Here is an 18,128-nt window from a genome sequence, read left to right on the forward strand (position 1 = left end):
TGATGTCATTTAAAGCACCAGTACATTAATTATAGCCTAAACATGTTAGTGTGATGGGATGGTAAGTCAAACTCCAACTGAGAGATGCACACAAACCTTAAAAAATATTACCAAAAATAAGGTTCTTATTTTTAATAAATATTTTATATCTTATGTGCACAGGCTCTTATATAATATAGAAATAATAATAATAAAAAAAAAACTTGATACATTTGGTGATGCAAATGCCATATCAGTCCATGTGGACAATGTGGACAATGTGAAAATGACCATGTAGGAATATAATTTTTGTTTTAATAAATCTATAATTTTCTCATCATAATGTGACAATTTTACAGATAAGTAAAACTCATATGGTCAAGCTCAAAAGGAAATGATAACATGCTATTACAGCATTCAGCACTGAGGCCAGGCACTCAACCTTTATCTAGCATATAACAAAACTACTGAAGAGAAGGTGGCCTGGGGGGAACGTCTACACACTGATAGTAAGTGAATTTTACTTAAATAGGTTGTATTCCACACACACACACACACACACTGTATATTATGATATATATTAACCAGTGATTACATATCAACCAGTACAGCTGACTCTATGCTACTGGAATTGTTGAGAAACAGAAATATGGGAGAATTTATTTTTTGGGGTGTTTTTAAACTTACATGGGCCAATCACCATGCTTTTGCAAATGAATGAAAACTGAATTAACTGAATTATCAATTAATTAAAGCCCTAATAAACATCTATAAAGAATAGAATAAAAATCTACAATTTTCTCATCATATTTACAGTGATATTTATTAGGTAATAGCTTTAAGTTTTGGAGACACACTTTCAGACCATATGACCCACATGATTAAACTCCCGCCATCTTCAAAACACGGTTCATCAGCTCTGAGAGCACGTGACCACGATCATCAGATCTACACCCCTACGGCGTCTCCCCAAATACTTACACCACGCCTAATCTAACATTAGCCATGTTTAAGTGATTAAAGGTAAAAATGCGCGGTGTTTAGACAATGTGCGCGGCTGGAAACATCAACCCTGCGTAGTCCCGCAGAACAGCCTCCTCTCTGAAGCGGCTTGCGGCTGTCTGTCCAGCGCTGCGTTCAGGACCGAACCATTGCTGGACGGAGGGGGGGGGACGATATTACCGTTTCCAAATATAAGTGTGTCCTGAAACCAGCGATGCTACACACACATTTAATGTTATTTTACAGTGTGTATTAGTGTGGAAGCTAACTTTTCAACTCTGTCCAGCTCAAATTGTGAGCGCTGAGATGGAGTCGTAATCGAGGAACCCCCCTAAAACGGGACAATAGAAGAGCGCCGCAGCCTGCGCCGTGTGTGCGGGAGACTGTAGGGCGAGCTGAAGGATTTGTAGTTTATCGTCGTTTTTCTGATTTTATAGAGAATATAAGCATGTCGGTGGCTTTTGCGCCTCACAGACAACGCGCCAAGGGCGATATCACACCCGCGGGAATACAAAAGGTAACAGTCTCCAGCACACAAGGGCGTAAACACGGTGCCAATGGGTTTCTATGGTGGGTTAGCCAGGACGGTTGCTAAGCTAGCGCTAATCAGCTAGCTATAGCTAGCCACTGTAGCTAGCTCCTAAAACCTCCTCGCGATGTTCAGCTAATAATATCGACCTTAATTAAGATGTCTCAGTATTTTCTCTAGGAAGTGACCACATTTCTCACGATTTTAGCGGGCTAGCTACATTTGAAGGCTATCGCTAGATATAGCTAGCTAGCTAGCTAACTGTCGCCTTTGTTAGCTAGCTAGCTAGCGCACATCACCCAATCGCCCCCGTCTCTCTAGCTCTCTCTCTAGCTTTAATATAGTGTACGTCGGATAAACGTGATGAATTATGTTGGGAAATATAGTGCTAGCTAGGAAACGTCTAGAAAACCTGCCGTTAATCCGCCCTGTAGCAGCAGCAGCAGCTAATGTAGCTAGTGCTAGCTGCTAGCGGAGGCTAACGCTAGCGGTGGTCTACTTGTTGCCCTGTGTGTAGTAGCTAGCCACACACACACACACACACACACACACACAATAAATAGTGCATGGTCAAAAGTCTGCAGACGTCTGCAGACATCTGCTCATGCCACATTACCACATCAAGGGTCAACAGCAGCTCAGTTTGGCGCCCTTTGCTGGAAGGATTTGATTGCATTCAGCCACAGTGTGGCACAGCATCAGTGGGGTCAGCTACACTTGCTCTATAGGAGCACTTCTAAATGGACTTCTCCATCAGACTGTAGCTGTCCATCAGGACTAAGCAGGTGGTATTTTGGTGGTGGGTCGATTCTCAGCACTGCAGTGACGCACGCCTAAAGGGTAGTGGATCGGACACTGTGTCCATTCACCGTCCACTCCTAAAAGGTAAAGGTAAAGGAAAAGGTGCACGTATTTGTCACTGTACAGCGAAATGTGTCCTCCACATTTAACCCATCTGGTAGTGAACACACACACACACACACTCACATGTGTTAGGGGCAGTGAGTACAGACACACACCCAGAGCGGTGGGCAGCCAACTCCAGCGCCCGGGGAGCAGAGAGGGTAAAGGGCCTTGCTCAAGGGCCCAACAGTGGCAGCTTGCCGAGCCCGGGAATCGAACCCACAACCCTGTTATCGATATCCCGGCGCTCTAACCGCTGAGCCACCACTGCCCCCTGCCTACCTGGTTGGTCCACCTTGTAGGTGTAATGTCGGAGACAAGCTACAGTATTTTTTGGGCGTCCTCTAGTCGGGGTCGGCTCTAGTCTGTCGATGTATTGGGTGGATGTGACCCGCTACCCAAATACTGCCTGCTCTGTGGTGTCCGGTCCTGTGGGATCCTCGTCAACAGGGTATAATGAGGCTAATATGGAGACATGGTATGCAGAGAACCAGATGGACTACACAGTGCTCCTATATGGTCAGTGGAGCTGGTGTTACGGACAGTGGGTAGAAACAAGGAGGGGGTTTTAATGGTTTTGATGAAGTGGTCATTACAACCTTCTTCAGTGGTACTGAATGGAGCTGAATCTCTCCAGGGAAGAGGTTATCTGCTGTCTATCTATCTAATGCTGGGGTGCTTTGGACGCCAGAACCGAGCATCCCATGGAGTTTACCCAAATTGTACACCTGTATCAGTTATAGGTGCACCTTATTCACTCATTAGAAGGACTGTTTCCTGGACAGGGGTTACACCTTGTCCTGGACTACACTGTATTTTGAATGGTGGGTTTTTTTTTATTAAAAGAAAGGGCTTAATCCGTGTCTGAGAAAGTGACCCTTGTTCCTCGCACCCATAAGCTGTTCTGTCCTCTGTCTCTTGGACACACCAGGAATTAGACTTATATCTTATGGTTAAAACTAAGAGAACATTGAACTGTAGACTGGGAATAAAATTGAGGTCAGCTGAAAATAAGTATTATTAATGTTAATTATTATTAATAGTTTAAATATGGTTCTTTTCCAGCTTCTCGATGAAAACAATCAGCTGATTCAGTGCATCATGGACTTCCAAAGCAAAGGAAAAACTGCAGAATGTTCACAGTAAGTTCATCGCCAACATCTTGCAGCACGAAGTTAACACCATGATCTCGTTTGTGTTGTAGTAATGTAAGTGTAAGTGTCCTTGTACTCTCTTTAACCCCAACAGTTACCAACAAATGCTTCACAGAAATTTGGTGTACTTGGCCACAATAGCAGACTCCAATCAGAACATGCAGTCTCTTCTACCAGCTGTGAGTATTGACTCTGTCTCTACTGATGGTCTCTCGCTGTATCTGTGTACTCATAAGGGAAGTCCACCATGTTTAAGTCTTAGATATCATCATCTAAGGACGGTCAAAGGCAGGACCGGGAACATAAACATGAATTCTAAGGCCGTGGGTCTCAGTTCCAGTCTGTTGGGCTTCACACTGTCCATGAGTTTGTGCTTTTAGGGCAAAGAAACATAGTTAACCCCTTATGCTCTGTAATGGTCAATGCATGTCATGTCACTGTCTGAGGCTTTAAATTGCCTAATCATCTGTTAAGACCTGCTGAGACCACTAAAAACTGCTGCACTTAGGTTTAAGAGTTTCAGTAGGATCTAGACCCTTGACAAGTTCTTGACACCTTCAGTTTTTTTGTCCAGTTTCTTCTTGGAGAGCCGAACTGATTCATAAACTGCTAGATGTTTATCCTCTAAAAGATTATAGGCTATGGAAAGCACTGAGACGTTGATTACCTTGAATATTCCACGTTTTACAATGCCGCTATTGGTCAAACGTTTTAGGACACCTTCAGTGTTTTTTCAGTAGTCCACTGGTAATGTTGCATGGCCCAGGCAAGCCTGTTTCTCCCTGTTTTGCCATCTTAGCAATGACCACCTTGCTGCCACTCCACTGGCAGCTCCAAGTCTTCTCTCAACAGCTGAAACCGAGACTTGGTCCAGTGCTAAGCTGAGCTACAAGGTGTTGTCATGTGCGCTGGCAGCCGTTGACTCTCAGAAACGTGTCTTCTGATGCTGTTGTGGATTTGAGTGTCGGACCTCTTCCTGTACCAGACCCTTTTCAGTTTTCTCCAGTTTCCAAGAGCCTTCTGATGTTGTAGGAAGCTGCACTCACCACACTCTGGCTTTATCTGGAATTTCTTTAAAGGGAAGAACTCCACTTTTAGGAGTAATAGTCTGTTTCTTAGGTGTCTCTTTATAGCAGTCCAGACAGGCAATTTAGTCTAGATAATGCTTTTATGTAGACAAAAGATTTGTAAGTAATCAGAAAATGCAGACATCTGAATTGTTTAGCAATTTCCGAAGCTTATTTTTAAATTAGTTTTTCTTTTTATTCATTACTACATACCAGCTGTAGCCAATGAGTTGTTCCCTGAAAAGAGGCACCCCTTTTTTATACAATTGACTATATTAATTGGTCAGTTGTGTAATTGATTTGTCTTGATGTAACCTCAGTCTATCTGTCAACTCCACAATCCCAGTATCTCTTGTGATTTTTCCTGTTGTGTGTCTTATTTATTCCTACATGCTCTGGCCTTGATTTTGTAAGCAACCTTGAGCTTGGCAAACTAGCATGATTCAGCTTACCATTGTCTGTAGTTGTAGTCCACATAGACAAACACTCTGGATGTGTGTGTGTGTGTGTGTGTGTGTACATTCTTAAACCTAATTTGACTTGGTTATTCAAAGTCTGATTAACAGAGTTTCGCTCTTTGCAGCCACCCACCCAGAACCTGCCTATGTCGGGGGGAATGAATCAGAGCGGCCCCCCTCCACAGCCCCCCCACGGCCACAGCATGCCGTCAGACGGCCCCCCTGCTCCGCACATGCAGAACCAGATGAACGGCCAGATGCCTGGTAAGAGAGCGCTGTCCCACTCTGCAGCTCTGTCTTCATCTCGCTGTCGCTTAGCAACGCTGCAGGCTCCCCTCTGGATGATCTCAGCCGTTCTTTGTGCTGTGATGTTTTAGATGGACTGTTGCACCGGCGCTGTGTTCAGTTGGATTTTGTGTTGTGCGTTAGGGGTGTAACAGTACACAAAAGTCATGGTTAGGTACACACCATGGTTTGGACCTTACAGGCATATTTATAGGCCATGCGTACCATGTGCTTGCCGTACAACTGCATGTACCGTATCATGACTTCCGTACTGTGATGTCCATACCACGAAGATTTGGTATAGGTGCATGTACTGTTAAACCTCTGTTAAAGACCATCCAAGACCATATTTGCTTTTTTAGATTTGTACTGGAACCACAAACCTTTTATAGCTAACAAATAATTTAAAGCTTATAACCACCTATAAACGTCATGTAGAACTTCCAAATCATCTCACACATCACCAGAAGCCTAGATATTCCCCTGGTGTCTTGGCTTACTATGTACTTGCAATATATTGCCATCGCTAATTCCTATGTATGGTTTCTCTCCAGGACCCAACCACATGCCCATGCAGGGCCCTGGTCCTAACCAGCCTCCCAACATGCAGAGTGGCTCCATGAATATTCCTCCCAGCAGCCACGGCTCCATGGGGGCCTACAATCACACCGTACCCTCTTCCCAGGGCCTGCCCAGCCAGGGCCAGATGAACATTACCCAAGGCCAGCCAATGGCCAGCTATGGCCCCAGACCCAGCATTAACATGCAGCCCAACCAAGGTAACACATGTATACATATTAGTGCGGTCATGGTAGAGCCTTGAATCTCCGTTCGTGCCTTTTTTCACATTTCTTTTTCCATGAATGGATCAGTAGGTAGCAAAATATTTTTACTGTTAACTTCTGTTGAAAGTTAGAAAGGTCTTTCTTACTCTTGTAGAGTTGATGTTTTGGAGATGGTTTTTGTGTAATGATGCCATAGAACAGTTTTGCCCCACAAAAAATACATTTGTTTGAAGGACATGCCTGAAGCCCCTCCTCCCAGTCTAACATACCATCTCTTCCTTGTTCATATCTCCACGACAAAGCCTTCACGACCCTCCACCACCCCGTCACCCCCTTTTTTAACTCTGTCAAATCTCTCATTCCTGGCTGCACTTATCTGAGAGGGGGAACTGGCTTTCCACCACAAGCAGAAGCCTCCTGAACTCCAGCCGAAAGTTCTCAGAGTTGTCTCTTCCCAAATCATTATATGCTGTGGGCATGAGCCAATCTAGCAAAGGTGGTTTTAATGCTTGTGGTTCTCCAGAAAGCTAATAGAACATTTTTAGGGGTTTGTGTAGTCTTTAGTGGTTAACCTGCCTGGGGAAACCATAACAATGACAAACTATGATTGCCATTCACCATTACAGATTATTTTCTTATTTTAGACCAAGTATATGTAAGAGTATAACTATTCCCCTCTCATTCTTAATTTAGCATTTTGTGATAAACATTCCTGAGTAGCCTCTACATATATTAAGTTTGAAGATTTTTTCCCTTATGCTTAATATACACTATATAGAAAAAAGTATCGGGACACCTGTTCATTCATTGTTGCTTCTGAAATAAAGGATGCTAAATAGTTTATCCTGCTTTTGTTGGAGTAACTATCTCTACTGGCCAGGGAGGGAGGATTTGACTGCATTTACTGACTTGTGTTACTCAGGATGTTGGATGATCACCACTTCGCTTCATCCTAAACTTTTTCATCCCACAACTCATCCCAAAAGTACTGGATGGAGCACCACCATCATTCCAGAGAACACAGTTCTTTCACTGCTCAATGCTGTGGGGCTTTACACCCCTTAAGTCCACGCCTGCCAGTAGACATGGTGCCAAAAGGCAGATGTTTATCTGCTTCAGAGAGTTTGTTGCATTTGCAGATTTGTGTCAGCAATGGGTGCAACTTAAAGTAGCTGAATGCTTTTCTTAAAAGTGGTGTCCACAAACATTTGGACATGTAGTGTGCTTGCTAATAACAGGATATTAATTTTGTCTGCCCAGTTTTTAATATATATTGTTTATTATTTTGCCTTTAGGTCCCATGATGCACCAGCAGCCTCCCGCTCAGCAGTATAACATGCCCCCTGGTGGTGGTGGGCAGCATTACCAAGGTCAACAGAACCCAATGGGCATAATGGGTCAGGGTAACCATGTGATGGGCCAGAGGCCCATGCCTCCGTACAGGCCACCTCAGCAAGGTTGGACTTATTTACTGTCTTCCAGCACCCATGAGGCAATTCTGTTAAATTACAAATAATAAAGTGTATAGTTTTTACAGTAGAAGCTCCAGGTCTCATCAGAACAGATAAAGTAGGTAAATATAAATCCAGTAAAAAGGAGAAACGAGCTTCTCATTCTGAAGAAAGTAGTGAGATCTTGTCGGTGAGCTAGTCTGAAGAACAGAGCTCGGTTCCTCCAGGGTTCTCCTGGACGCCCCCCAGTCCAGCCAGCACAGTGTGGAGGATGTGTTCAACTCCATCAGCAGCAGCAGCAGCAGCTCACCTGATTTACCAAAGCAGGTGTTGATCTGAGGAGAACTAAATAAAATAATTGTGGACTCAATGAGGAGAACTCTGGATGTGTTTTAATGAACACAGTGATGGAGAACCACCACCACTTTCTAGAAGATTGAGCTCTGTGTTTTTAACTCCAGAGGTATCTGCTGCTGCTTTTGGTTCCCATATGTTTCCTTGTTTGTTTGCCTTTCCTATTTTTGGAAGGGTGGTTAATGTCTGTGTGTGAATCACAATTTAAATGTCATCTATATCATTACAGCTAAAGTTCAGTGGTGTGTTTATTTTTATTTATTTTTTTTTATTTAGGTCCTCCACAGCAGTATCCAGGCCAGGAGGACTACTATGGAGAACAGTACAGCCATGGAGGCCAGGGAGCACCTGAGGGTAGGAGGCCTGATCATTTTTCTCACCAACATGCTTTACAATCCGTGTCACCTGACACTTCTTCTGCTCCTGCATCTCTCGTAACTACCTGCTCTACCTGGGAACAGTCTTTTCCGGTCCCTGTCCTACATTTATAGTATTAAACCACCTATATTGCTTCATCTTGGCAGCTCACATCAGTTTTTGTACTGGTGTAATTTGAGGGTTTTCTTTAGGATCGGGCAGGATTTGCATATCCTAGAGGACTGATTGAATGTACTGTTTAGTATTTGCTCTTTTTCTGTGCAGTCTGGGAGACTTAAGTGCCCTAGAGGGTTACTTATTTGTCTTGTGCCAAGAATGCCCAACCTAAAGTCTACAAGATTAACCCTTTGCCCCCTTGAGCACACGTCAGACACAACTTCAATTACAACACAGTGACCTACAACAAACATACTTAAGCAAAATGTTTTGGGGGAAAAGTTTACCCTTCATGGTCTTCAGGGTCTGTGTACACCCGATTGTATAACCTATGTAGAGAAATAAAGCTCATAGCCTCATAGCACCAGAATAACAATACCTCTGCCTTAAGCTGTGCAGAGTTTGTGTTGTTTCAGGGCCAGGATATTAATGTACTGCTGCTTTAGAGTGCCACCTGGTGGTCGTTGAGCAGCTGTGGATAGAAATCTGAGCTTGTATGTTCTGGATTTTGCTTGATGACCACAGTCTTTGCTTCAGCTGTGGTTTTCGGGCTGTGATCTTTGTGAGCTATGTGGCTGAATATGTGGGTGTGAAAGAATGTGATGACTAAACATGCCGTTGTTGTTGTTGCTGCCGTTGTTGTTATTATTGTTATTTATGTTTGGTCAATAATAACAATAATTAATTATTCAAATATTTATAGTTCTATATTTTTTTTTTTTTCCCCTCAAGGTCCCTTATAATGAAATTGACTCTATCAAAGAACCAAAATGCAATATAGAGGCAGTAAATGACTCGGGGAACAAATAGGTGGATAGATAGTAGGTAGATGTGTTAATTTCTTAAAAATAATTAATTTATTTCTCCTTTGTAGGAAACTCTCAGTATGGGCAGCAGCAGGAAGCCTACCAGCAAGGCCCTCCCCAGCCTCAAGGCTACCCAACCCAGCAGCAGTACCCAGCACAACAGGGCTACCCGGGCCAACAGCAGGGTTACGGTGAGTTCTGCAGACTTGAGCTCTTTCACAAAACTGTGTGCTTACACAAGGCCGTGCCGATTTAGCTCCGAGTGTTAAAGGCGAGTCTATGTAGATATTAGGACGTTTCCAAAGAACCGGATGTTATACCACCTTATATCGATAATGAAGCAGCTTGGATTGAAGAGGAGAATCTGACAGGGTGACACAGAATATACTGAATACTCTCAGTGGACAGAGGGGTGGCTAGGTTATACCTCCAAGCTGTGCCACTAGGAGCAGGGACTCGTGGTCTTCGTTCCTCAGCTGATTCCCCCCCCCCCCCCCCCCCCATTTCTTTCTCTAATCCTGTCAGCTCGTCTCTCCCTCTTTCTCTGGCTGAGCTGGAGGCCTCTCACATCTTAATAATGAGCTGCTGGAGAATCTCGCACGCACACACGTGTATATACACACACTAGCACACTTGCACCACGAAGCTACGGGCACCATCTGGAAGGCGCTCTCCCGAGCCCCCACAAGGTTAAGATGGTCCAGTGCACCTAATGATCCTGCGTGGGCTCGTTTTGAATGAGGAGAATCAGAGCGGGCCCAGTGTGTTCCGTAAATGGCCGAGCGCTCGGCCGGCCCACGTCAGTCTTAATGAGCCTGGGCTTTTTTAAATCAAGCTTTATGGACTCCTTGATGTCGGGCCACATTAGCAGGGCAGCATGCTCCTTGTGGGTCCGCCGCCGCAATTATATGCGGTGGAGTTCGGAGACGGCCTTCATCCCACTACTACTCCTCTTCCTCTTGCTCATCAGAGCCGGTGTACTGATTGATTTGCTCTGGGGCGGTGTTGTGTTTGATTCCCAGATGCCATTATTTTGAACAGAAGCAAGCTTGTTTGACTTTCATGCAAACAATTAGAAAAAGGCACACTGTGGTGTTTGGAAAAGGCTTGGGTGTTGCATTCGATTCCCAGAAGCCATAGTTTGAAAAGAGACTGTGCTGTTTACTTCGCATTATGTGCCCAAACTTGATCTATTCAAGTAATGGTTTGGCCAAAAATCAGATTTCATTAATGTTTCCCTTATCCCAGATGTAGTCGATCAGCCAAGAGATGTTCCATGTCTGAAGTTTGCTTCTTTAATCTCCTAGTTTTTGCATTGGAGATAAGTCTATAGTGTAGCTAATAAGTAATGAGAGCTTATAGCTCACCACATGCCACTGTTCACACTGCCCGCCTAAATGATCACACACCTGCTTAAAAGGTGACATGTATATTCACCATATGTCCAAATGTTTGTGGACACTTCTTATAATGAATGCATTCAGATACTTTAAGTCGCACCCATTGCTGACCCAGATGTGCAAATGTGCTTACCCACACACAGCTTGTCTAGGGCCTGTAGAGAAGTATTGCCAATAGAATAGGACTCTCTGGAGCAGATAAACATGGGCCTATTTGCACCATGCCGCCTAATACCAGGCGTGGGCTAGAGGGGTATAAAGCCTCCAGATTTAAGCCAACTGTGTGCTCTGGAACGATGGATGGTGCCCCATCCAGTACTTTTTGGGTGAAGTGGGGTGGCGATCACCCAACATCCTGTCCTCACTAACACTCTTGTTGCTAAATGCAATCACATCCTCAGAGCAGTTCTCCAAAATCTGATAGACAGCATTTTCATTAAATATATACTATAAATACCCTTGATTTTGAGGTGTCCGAATAGTTTTGGCAGTGGAGTGTATTGTTTGTTTTGGGTGGTGGGTTCATTCACTTGTCTGATACTGACCTTCGTTATGTCCTGTTGTCTAGGGCCCTCTCAAGGTGCTCCAGGACAGTACCCTAATTACCCGCCGGGCCAAGGGCAGCAATACGCAGCCTACAGGCCGCCTCAGCCTGGACCTCCACAAGGCCAACCGCAGCGCCCATATGGCTATGACCAGGTAAGGCAAAGGGCAACAGAAAGGAGTTAGGGTCCTCTCTTCTCAATGTGTTTGCTTAGATAAGCTTTCATAGGGAAGATGATCAAGACGATCCTGGTTTTTCTGTGGTAAGTAAACTGGTCAGTTCAACCCGGTCCTTATGGAACACGCAACCACGTCAGTCCACACTTTCATTGTGTTCCAGTTCTGAATTGGTGCACATTTCAGGAGCACATGGCCTGTTTGTAAAATACTAATATTGGTTTATTACTGGAAACAAGCTGTTCCAGTTCCCAGTTAAACATTGCCAGGCAATCAAGGGCTGTCGAACAGACTGCCTGGCTCAGGTGAATTTAGAGCTGGAGCAGAATAAATGAGTGCACTGTCAAAATAGCTCCGATGTGGACTGGGCTGAAGCCGTAGGAGCTTAGAGCGATGGAGTTTTTGTTCTGTTCTGAAAGGCGATGGTACGGAGTACTCTCCTGCTGAAAGGCTGCATGGTAATCACAGTCAGGTTTCTGTAAAAAAAAAAAAAAAAAAAGGGTTAAAAATCTGTGCAAAAATCTCTTGATCGTCGCAAAGCTGGTTCTGTCATCGCTGAGCCACGCACACACGCACAGATCTCTGTGCTACCTGTGTTTCTCTGTGGCCCTCACTGAGAGGCCACCGTGTTCCTTTCATATCTCTATCTTTGAACATTCAGGGGCACATGAGGAAATAGCGGACCGAGTATTTCAACCCCTGACTAGATCTGTAAAGAAGCAAAGGTAATGGTTGCCATGAAGAACGCCATCGTCAAATCTAGACGTTTTGACTCCTGGCCTTTTTTCCCCCCCCTCCTCCCCCTCCCCTCTTGTTCTGTTTTTCTTCATTTTCTGATCTTTTATTTTACATTCTTTTGTAATCAGGGGTCGAATTAATCCTCAGGTCCCTTCTGCTTAGAAAGACGAGATTACCGGGCAAAACTGAGTGGTTATAATTGTGATTCGTTATGACTTGTGATTTGTGACTGTGCAAATACAGTAAAACCAGCAAAAGATCCAGACCCCGAACACTGATGTCCAACCGTTATGTCATCTGACTATATTTAAAGCTTTGCAAGCTTGGACTGTCCAGCCGTTTTTCGACCCCTGTTTAGAAATCTCCATGTAAAATACTACAAATGTTGGAAAGATTTGTAAAAAAAAAAAAAAAAAAAAAGCCAAAAAAAGAGTATTTCCTCCCACTTCATAATTTGACATGTGCTCGTTCTGTCTTTCTTGATCACTCGCTCTTACTCCCTCTCTCAGCATTCACATCTCTCATTCATGGCATTGCTGCCACCTACTGGTTAAATCTAGTCAACAACATGTTAAAGAGACCTGTGAGTGCTTTAACACCTGACTTAACTAACATAGTGACGGCAGGCGAAAGGCCAGAATTCACTCCTAGACCGTTACATATCTAGCTTAGTCTAACTACTTACAGAGTATTTGGGTGACTCTTCAATTGGAGGTCCATTTTATCATCTTTACATTTGAAAATTTAACAAATGTAATAATGTACAGCATTGATCTTAGAATAAAAAAATTATGAATTAAAATATTATATTTAATTATTTTATTTTATTTGACAAGTGGCATAGTGCAGAAATCCAGGTCATTTCAAAGGCTTTATGTACTTTCTCATGGCCATATAGACTGTAAAGCAGTGAACGTTAGGTTTAGAAAGTTTAGTGTGCGTTTAACTTTGATTTCGTAACAGTTAAAATGATACTGATGGTGAAACTTTGATCAAGATCGGTGAAGGCAGCTCTTTCCCCAGGAATAAAGACTCTAGGTCTTATATTCCTAACACTACGCAGCTGCTAGCGTGAGACTTAAATACATGTGAATCATTAACATTTTATTTAGGTCTTTTTCTATGTATATATTTATATTTCTGTAACGGATCAAATGGTAATTACATGGAATACATCATCTCTATGATCAGGAGAAATGGATAATTAAATTATTCACTTTTACAGACTTTCTAAATGTCACTTGTCTGTTATGGCTGATGTGCTCTCCTATCAGTTTTTGTTACCATGGTTTAGGCACAGACAAGTGTTACCCAAAATCACGGTCGCTACCGCAACAGCCTGCCTTTTATTTTCTTAAATTTAAGGTTTGTTAATATATCAGTCATATAAATATATGGATAACTGAATTAATCATATTTGATAATGAAAATAAATATAAATAATGCAGTAATATATATTATCTTAGCTATTCATTTTGTAACATTATTTAATACAAATTTGTAACCTTAAGCTTATAAAGAATTAATTGATGAATCACCCATTTATTCATTTGCACTTCTATCTAATGATACTTTTTAAATTCTGTGAGGATTAAACAGTATTTTTAGAGTTGAGTAGGATTTACCAAGCATGTTCTCAATCCAAACCACAAGCAAAGTAATCTTTTTAAAGCATGTCTTGCTTTTTTTATTTTCCACATTTCAGTAAAGCTAATGTTTATTATGATCCTACTCATACCAATGTCAAGATATGTTGAAGCTCTTCGTTCACATTGTATCCGTTCATCAAAAGAAAGAAAAGGGGACGCTGCCAAAAGATGATGGTTATTAAGGGGAAGAGTGGCAGCCCCTGGCCACGTCGCGCCTCTTCTGCCTCGCGCAAAACTGCAGCTGCTGTTTTCACATACATTGACATTTGTATAGATGCTGCTCATAATAAATACAGTTTAGAAATGCTGAAGCACTACATGGGCAGCCAGGGTGAAAGCTTCTGTGAGGAGCAGCGAGTAAGAAACTTCAGAATACTGCAGAGAGGGAAGCTCACACTCTTCTGCCGTTCTTCTTGCTTATCCACAGGGTCAGTACGGCAACTACCAGCAGTAAACGGCAACCGCTATTCTTCCTGTTCGAGCGTCTCTGGCGCTGTCTTTCTGGACCTGCGGAAGGGCTACCGCTCTCTGAGACCTCCCCAAACCACCCACCCCCCAAAAACTCCACTTTCTTTTTTTCTTTGACATTTTAAAGACATGGATGCCTCTCTCTCTTCACCTGCCCATGTAATACACACACAGAATACCCCCCCCCCCCCTTTATTTACAATTACAGTTACAGTGATGGCACTCTTGATTTTAATGGTATTGTTTGCTAGTCATATTTACTGATCACGTTTGTTTATCTCCAGAAAACGCATTCCTTCAGTTTGCACCCTTTCACCATTCAAAATGTTTGTACAGTACAACTACAGCGCATAGAAATGGTACATAGATAAGAAGACGATGCTCATGGTCCTTGATGATGTCTGTCTTTGCTCCATTATTCAGCCCTGTTGTCTGCAGATCAATATGGTGAGCTTTTCAGCAGCAAGCGAGAGAAATGTGGAAAATGCACTCTTGCAGTTCTTCTAATGAGGCTTTATTCGGTTCCGGTCCTTCGCAATCCTCCAATCTGTATTTTACCAGTTTCATCAAAAGCCATCTCAAGAGCAGCAACGCCTTAAAGAAAAATCAGTGCTGCCTTGCTTGCAGAACAATTTCCACAACCAGTGGGGGGGGTGGTGGATTTGATAGAAACCGCAGCATCGAGTCACGTTCTTTTTGCAGTGAGCTGGTAAACATCTCTTCACTCCATTGCCTGAAAGTTTGTTTAGATGAAGCAATAAAACTGCTTTGGTTGGGGTGGGGTTGAAGGGGGTCCCAGAGAGATGATCTTGCACAGGGAATATTCTTCTTCTTACACGTCAAGGTCAAAGTTTATGTTATGATGTACAAATGTATTTTATGCTTTCCAGATAGAGCTTACTTTGTACTGAGGATTTGGAAACTTGGCTCTAAATATTGAACTTTTTGTTTTGCTAAATGTGTTTATATTGGTTGTTTTGGGTTTTTTTTTTTTATTAATATTATTATTATTTTATGTTTCTTTATTTTCCCACAAAGATGTTGTCCCTTCTGTAGTGTAATGTCTTAGGTTCTTACCCACCATGCTGAACCTTGATTAAACCCATCTGCTACTCTAGTGGCTTGCATGTCGATTGTCCACAGGGGGCCACTTCGTTTTAAGTGTAATGACTCGGCTGTACATTGAAGTTTCCCCAAGAGTGGACAGTCAGGAGTCGCATTCAAATCGGGGTGATAGAACTGAGTTACGAAGGAATACAGACTTGGAGCTCTGCCTTGACCAGCTGTGTTGTTGTTTTTTTGGTTAAATAATGAAATTGGTCTTTGGCCTATGAATGTGAAACTTTCCAAGACTGTAACGTTACAGAGGTTTAAATAAAATGTGTATAATTTCAGCATTTGCAGCTTTTTTATTTTCCTTTTTATATATATATATATATATATATATATATATATATATATATATATATATATATATATATATATATATTTCTCAGTCTAAATTGTGGGGAAAATATTAGCAACTAGTTTGAGCTTACATGCATCAGAAGTGCTGCTGCAACATTGGTATTATAATTAGGAGAACCATGCTGTAAAGCATCCTGTTATGCAATAAGTCCTGTTATTGTTTTAGGTGTGGTCCTGGGGCTGCGGTGCCTGATTCTGTATGCGACCCAGTCCAAGTACCCTGTATAATCTACACGGCCATATCCGAATATTATGACCACCCCTTCATTTGGAATGCTCGGCACATTCAATCAGATCCAGTTCCCATGCAGGAGCCTAGACTGTGTCGATCTGTTTCTCTGTGTACTCTGTTAGTTAGCCTCCTCTTACCCTGTTATTCAATGCTCAGGACTCCACAGGACTGACCACCACAGAGCAGGCTGTAGTATTTGGGTGGTGGGTCAGCATTCTCAGCACTGCAGTGACACGGACTGACATGGTGGTGGTGGTGTGTTGGTGTCCTCAGCAGTGTCCACTTATTAGACGCACCTACCTAGTTGGTCCACCGTGTAGATGTAGAAGTCAGAGACTGAAGCTCTGTATCTGATGCTGCCCAGTTTGTGCTGGTCATCCTCTAGTCCTTCATCAGTGCTCACAGGATGCTGTTGGCTGGATATTCTTAGTACTGCTGTGTCTGATCCACTCGTACCACCAGCTCTACACACACTACTAACACACTCACCACCACCACGTCAGTCAGTGTCACTGCAGTGCTGAGAATGGTGACCCTCCACCTGATTACTACAGTCTGCTCTGTGGTGGTCAGTCCTGTGTGGTCCTGGTCATTGACGAACAGGGTGAAAGGAGGCTAACTAACAGAGTCTGCAGAGAAACAAATGGATACAGGCTGGAATTGTAGAACTTCACCGTGCTCCTCTATGGGAAGTAGAGTTAGCAGGGTTGGCAGAGTTTATTCCAAATCAGGGGTGCTCATCATATTCTGACATAACTGTGTTTAATATCATTGCTGTGATGGAAGAACTTGCTGATTTTTCACTTTTGAGATATTAGAATTTGGCAGTTCTCTTTAGTTCTCCATAATGAATGGACCAATAGAAATGCTCCAAAATTGCTTAGAATTAAATCTTTTTAACGTTGATTTCTATTGAAAGTTATATTGATTTTTTTTTTTTTTTTTTGATTTTTTTATTGCCATTCTGGAGCTGCAAGGTTTTTGCGTGACAGCAAAGATTACCTATATATAATGTCTGAAAATGTGAATTTTTGGGAGTAGTTGTTAACTTCAGGTTTCTCACCTAAACCTACAACCAGAATGTTTTTAGGACATCTTTCAGTTCTTCTCCAAATCTTTCAAAACGGTCATTTTTTTTCATCTATCATTTCGTGTTGCTCTACTTGATATACTCATTTTTTTTCTTGGACTGTAACCTTCATTCATATCGGTTGGTCAAGGCTGTTGTAGAACAGCTCTCCCTGCCCACCTTTTCATTTTTTTTAAGGTTGTCCGGTACAGATTGTAGTTTTTATTTGAAAGTGTATGTAAACTTGTGTAATTCAGAGCATGTACAATTAAGAATTAGGTCTAAAAACTAGCACACGTACCTTCACCTGTAGTTAGTTAGTCTTAGTCTCCCTCCCCTCCTTTTTTTTTTTTTTTTTTTTTTTTCTTTTCTCCCCTTTTTGTTGCTGTCTTTTCTTTTCCCCTAGGAGGGGAAGGTGGTGGTGGGGTTCCAGCTCAGAATGTATGAGGACATTTGTGCTGATGAGAAACATTCATTTGGTGCTCTTGTATCATGATGCAACTGAAAGGTGCCATGTCTTTATCTGTTTTCGCGACAATGTAAAGTTGTACATCGTTGTAATTGAACAATATGGTTGAATAAATTATTGTCATTTGGGTTTTATTTTCATTGGGTTTTGTTTCTAAAACGCTCCAGATCTCCATGTAAACTTCTTCTTTAAGCGTTCCAGCCTTTTAATGGTTTTAATGGTTTCCTTTTCTGGTGCGAAATTTATTACAACCCCTCTATAATAAGAGCAAAAAAGTATTTGGTTCATAATTTTATTTCATTTATTTATTTTTTCTGAAATCAGCACATGCTTCAAAATATGCACTAATCAGCCAAAACATTAGTATCTGTATACAACAAGTCTGACCATTTAAAGCATGGACTCCCCAAAACCTCTGTTTTTGGTGTCCTGTGGTATCTGGCAGGGTTGCTCCAGATCCTTTAAGTTGATGTTATATAGCATCAAAGAGCCCATGACCCTGTCACTGGTTTACAGGTTGTCCTTTCTTGGGCCGCTTAGTCCCTTAGTCCACTGGACCTATTGGCTGCCTGGCTTTTGTGGGTTTTTTTTTTTTTCCACACTGTATGG

The 18,128-nt window shown here is 42.4% G+C and overlaps 1 protein-coding gene across 2 annotated transcripts; it reads left to right on the forward strand.

Moving 5' to 3' along the window:
* Positions 1 to 1,343: 1,343 nt before the first annotated feature.
* Positions 1,344 to 17,653, forward strand: ss18 (SS18 subunit of BAF chromatin remodeling complex). 2 transcript variants are annotated; one of them, XM_072687261.1, is made up of 11 exons: positions 1,344 to 1,498; positions 3,479 to 3,555; positions 3,662 to 3,746; positions 5,218 to 5,356; positions 5,932 to 6,156; positions 7,458 to 7,619; positions 8,244 to 8,321; positions 9,376 to 9,498; positions 11,276 to 11,406; positions 12,089 to 12,152; positions 14,242 to 17,653. In XM_072687261.1, exons 1-10 carry the CDS (start codon positions 1,430 to 1,432, stop codon positions 12,104 to 12,106), a joined length of 1,107 nt encoding a protein of 368 aa, XP_072543362.1. In that variant the 5' UTR covers positions 1,344 to 1,429; the 3' UTR covers positions 12,107 to 12,152; positions 14,242 to 17,653. The 2 variants fall into 2 exon arrangements, with proteins under 2 accessions (XP_072543362.1, XP_072543361.1); XM_072687260.1 differs by lacking the exon at positions 12,089 to 12,152.
* Positions 17,654 to 18,128: the final 475 nt, after the last annotated feature.

This window comes from Salminus brasiliensis, chromosome 9 (genome assembly GCF_030463535.1).
Source record: "Salminus brasiliensis chromosome 9, fSalBra1.hap2, whole genome shotgun sequence".
NCBI lineage: Eukaryota > Metazoa > Chordata > Actinopteri > Characiformes > Bryconidae > Salminus > Salminus brasiliensis.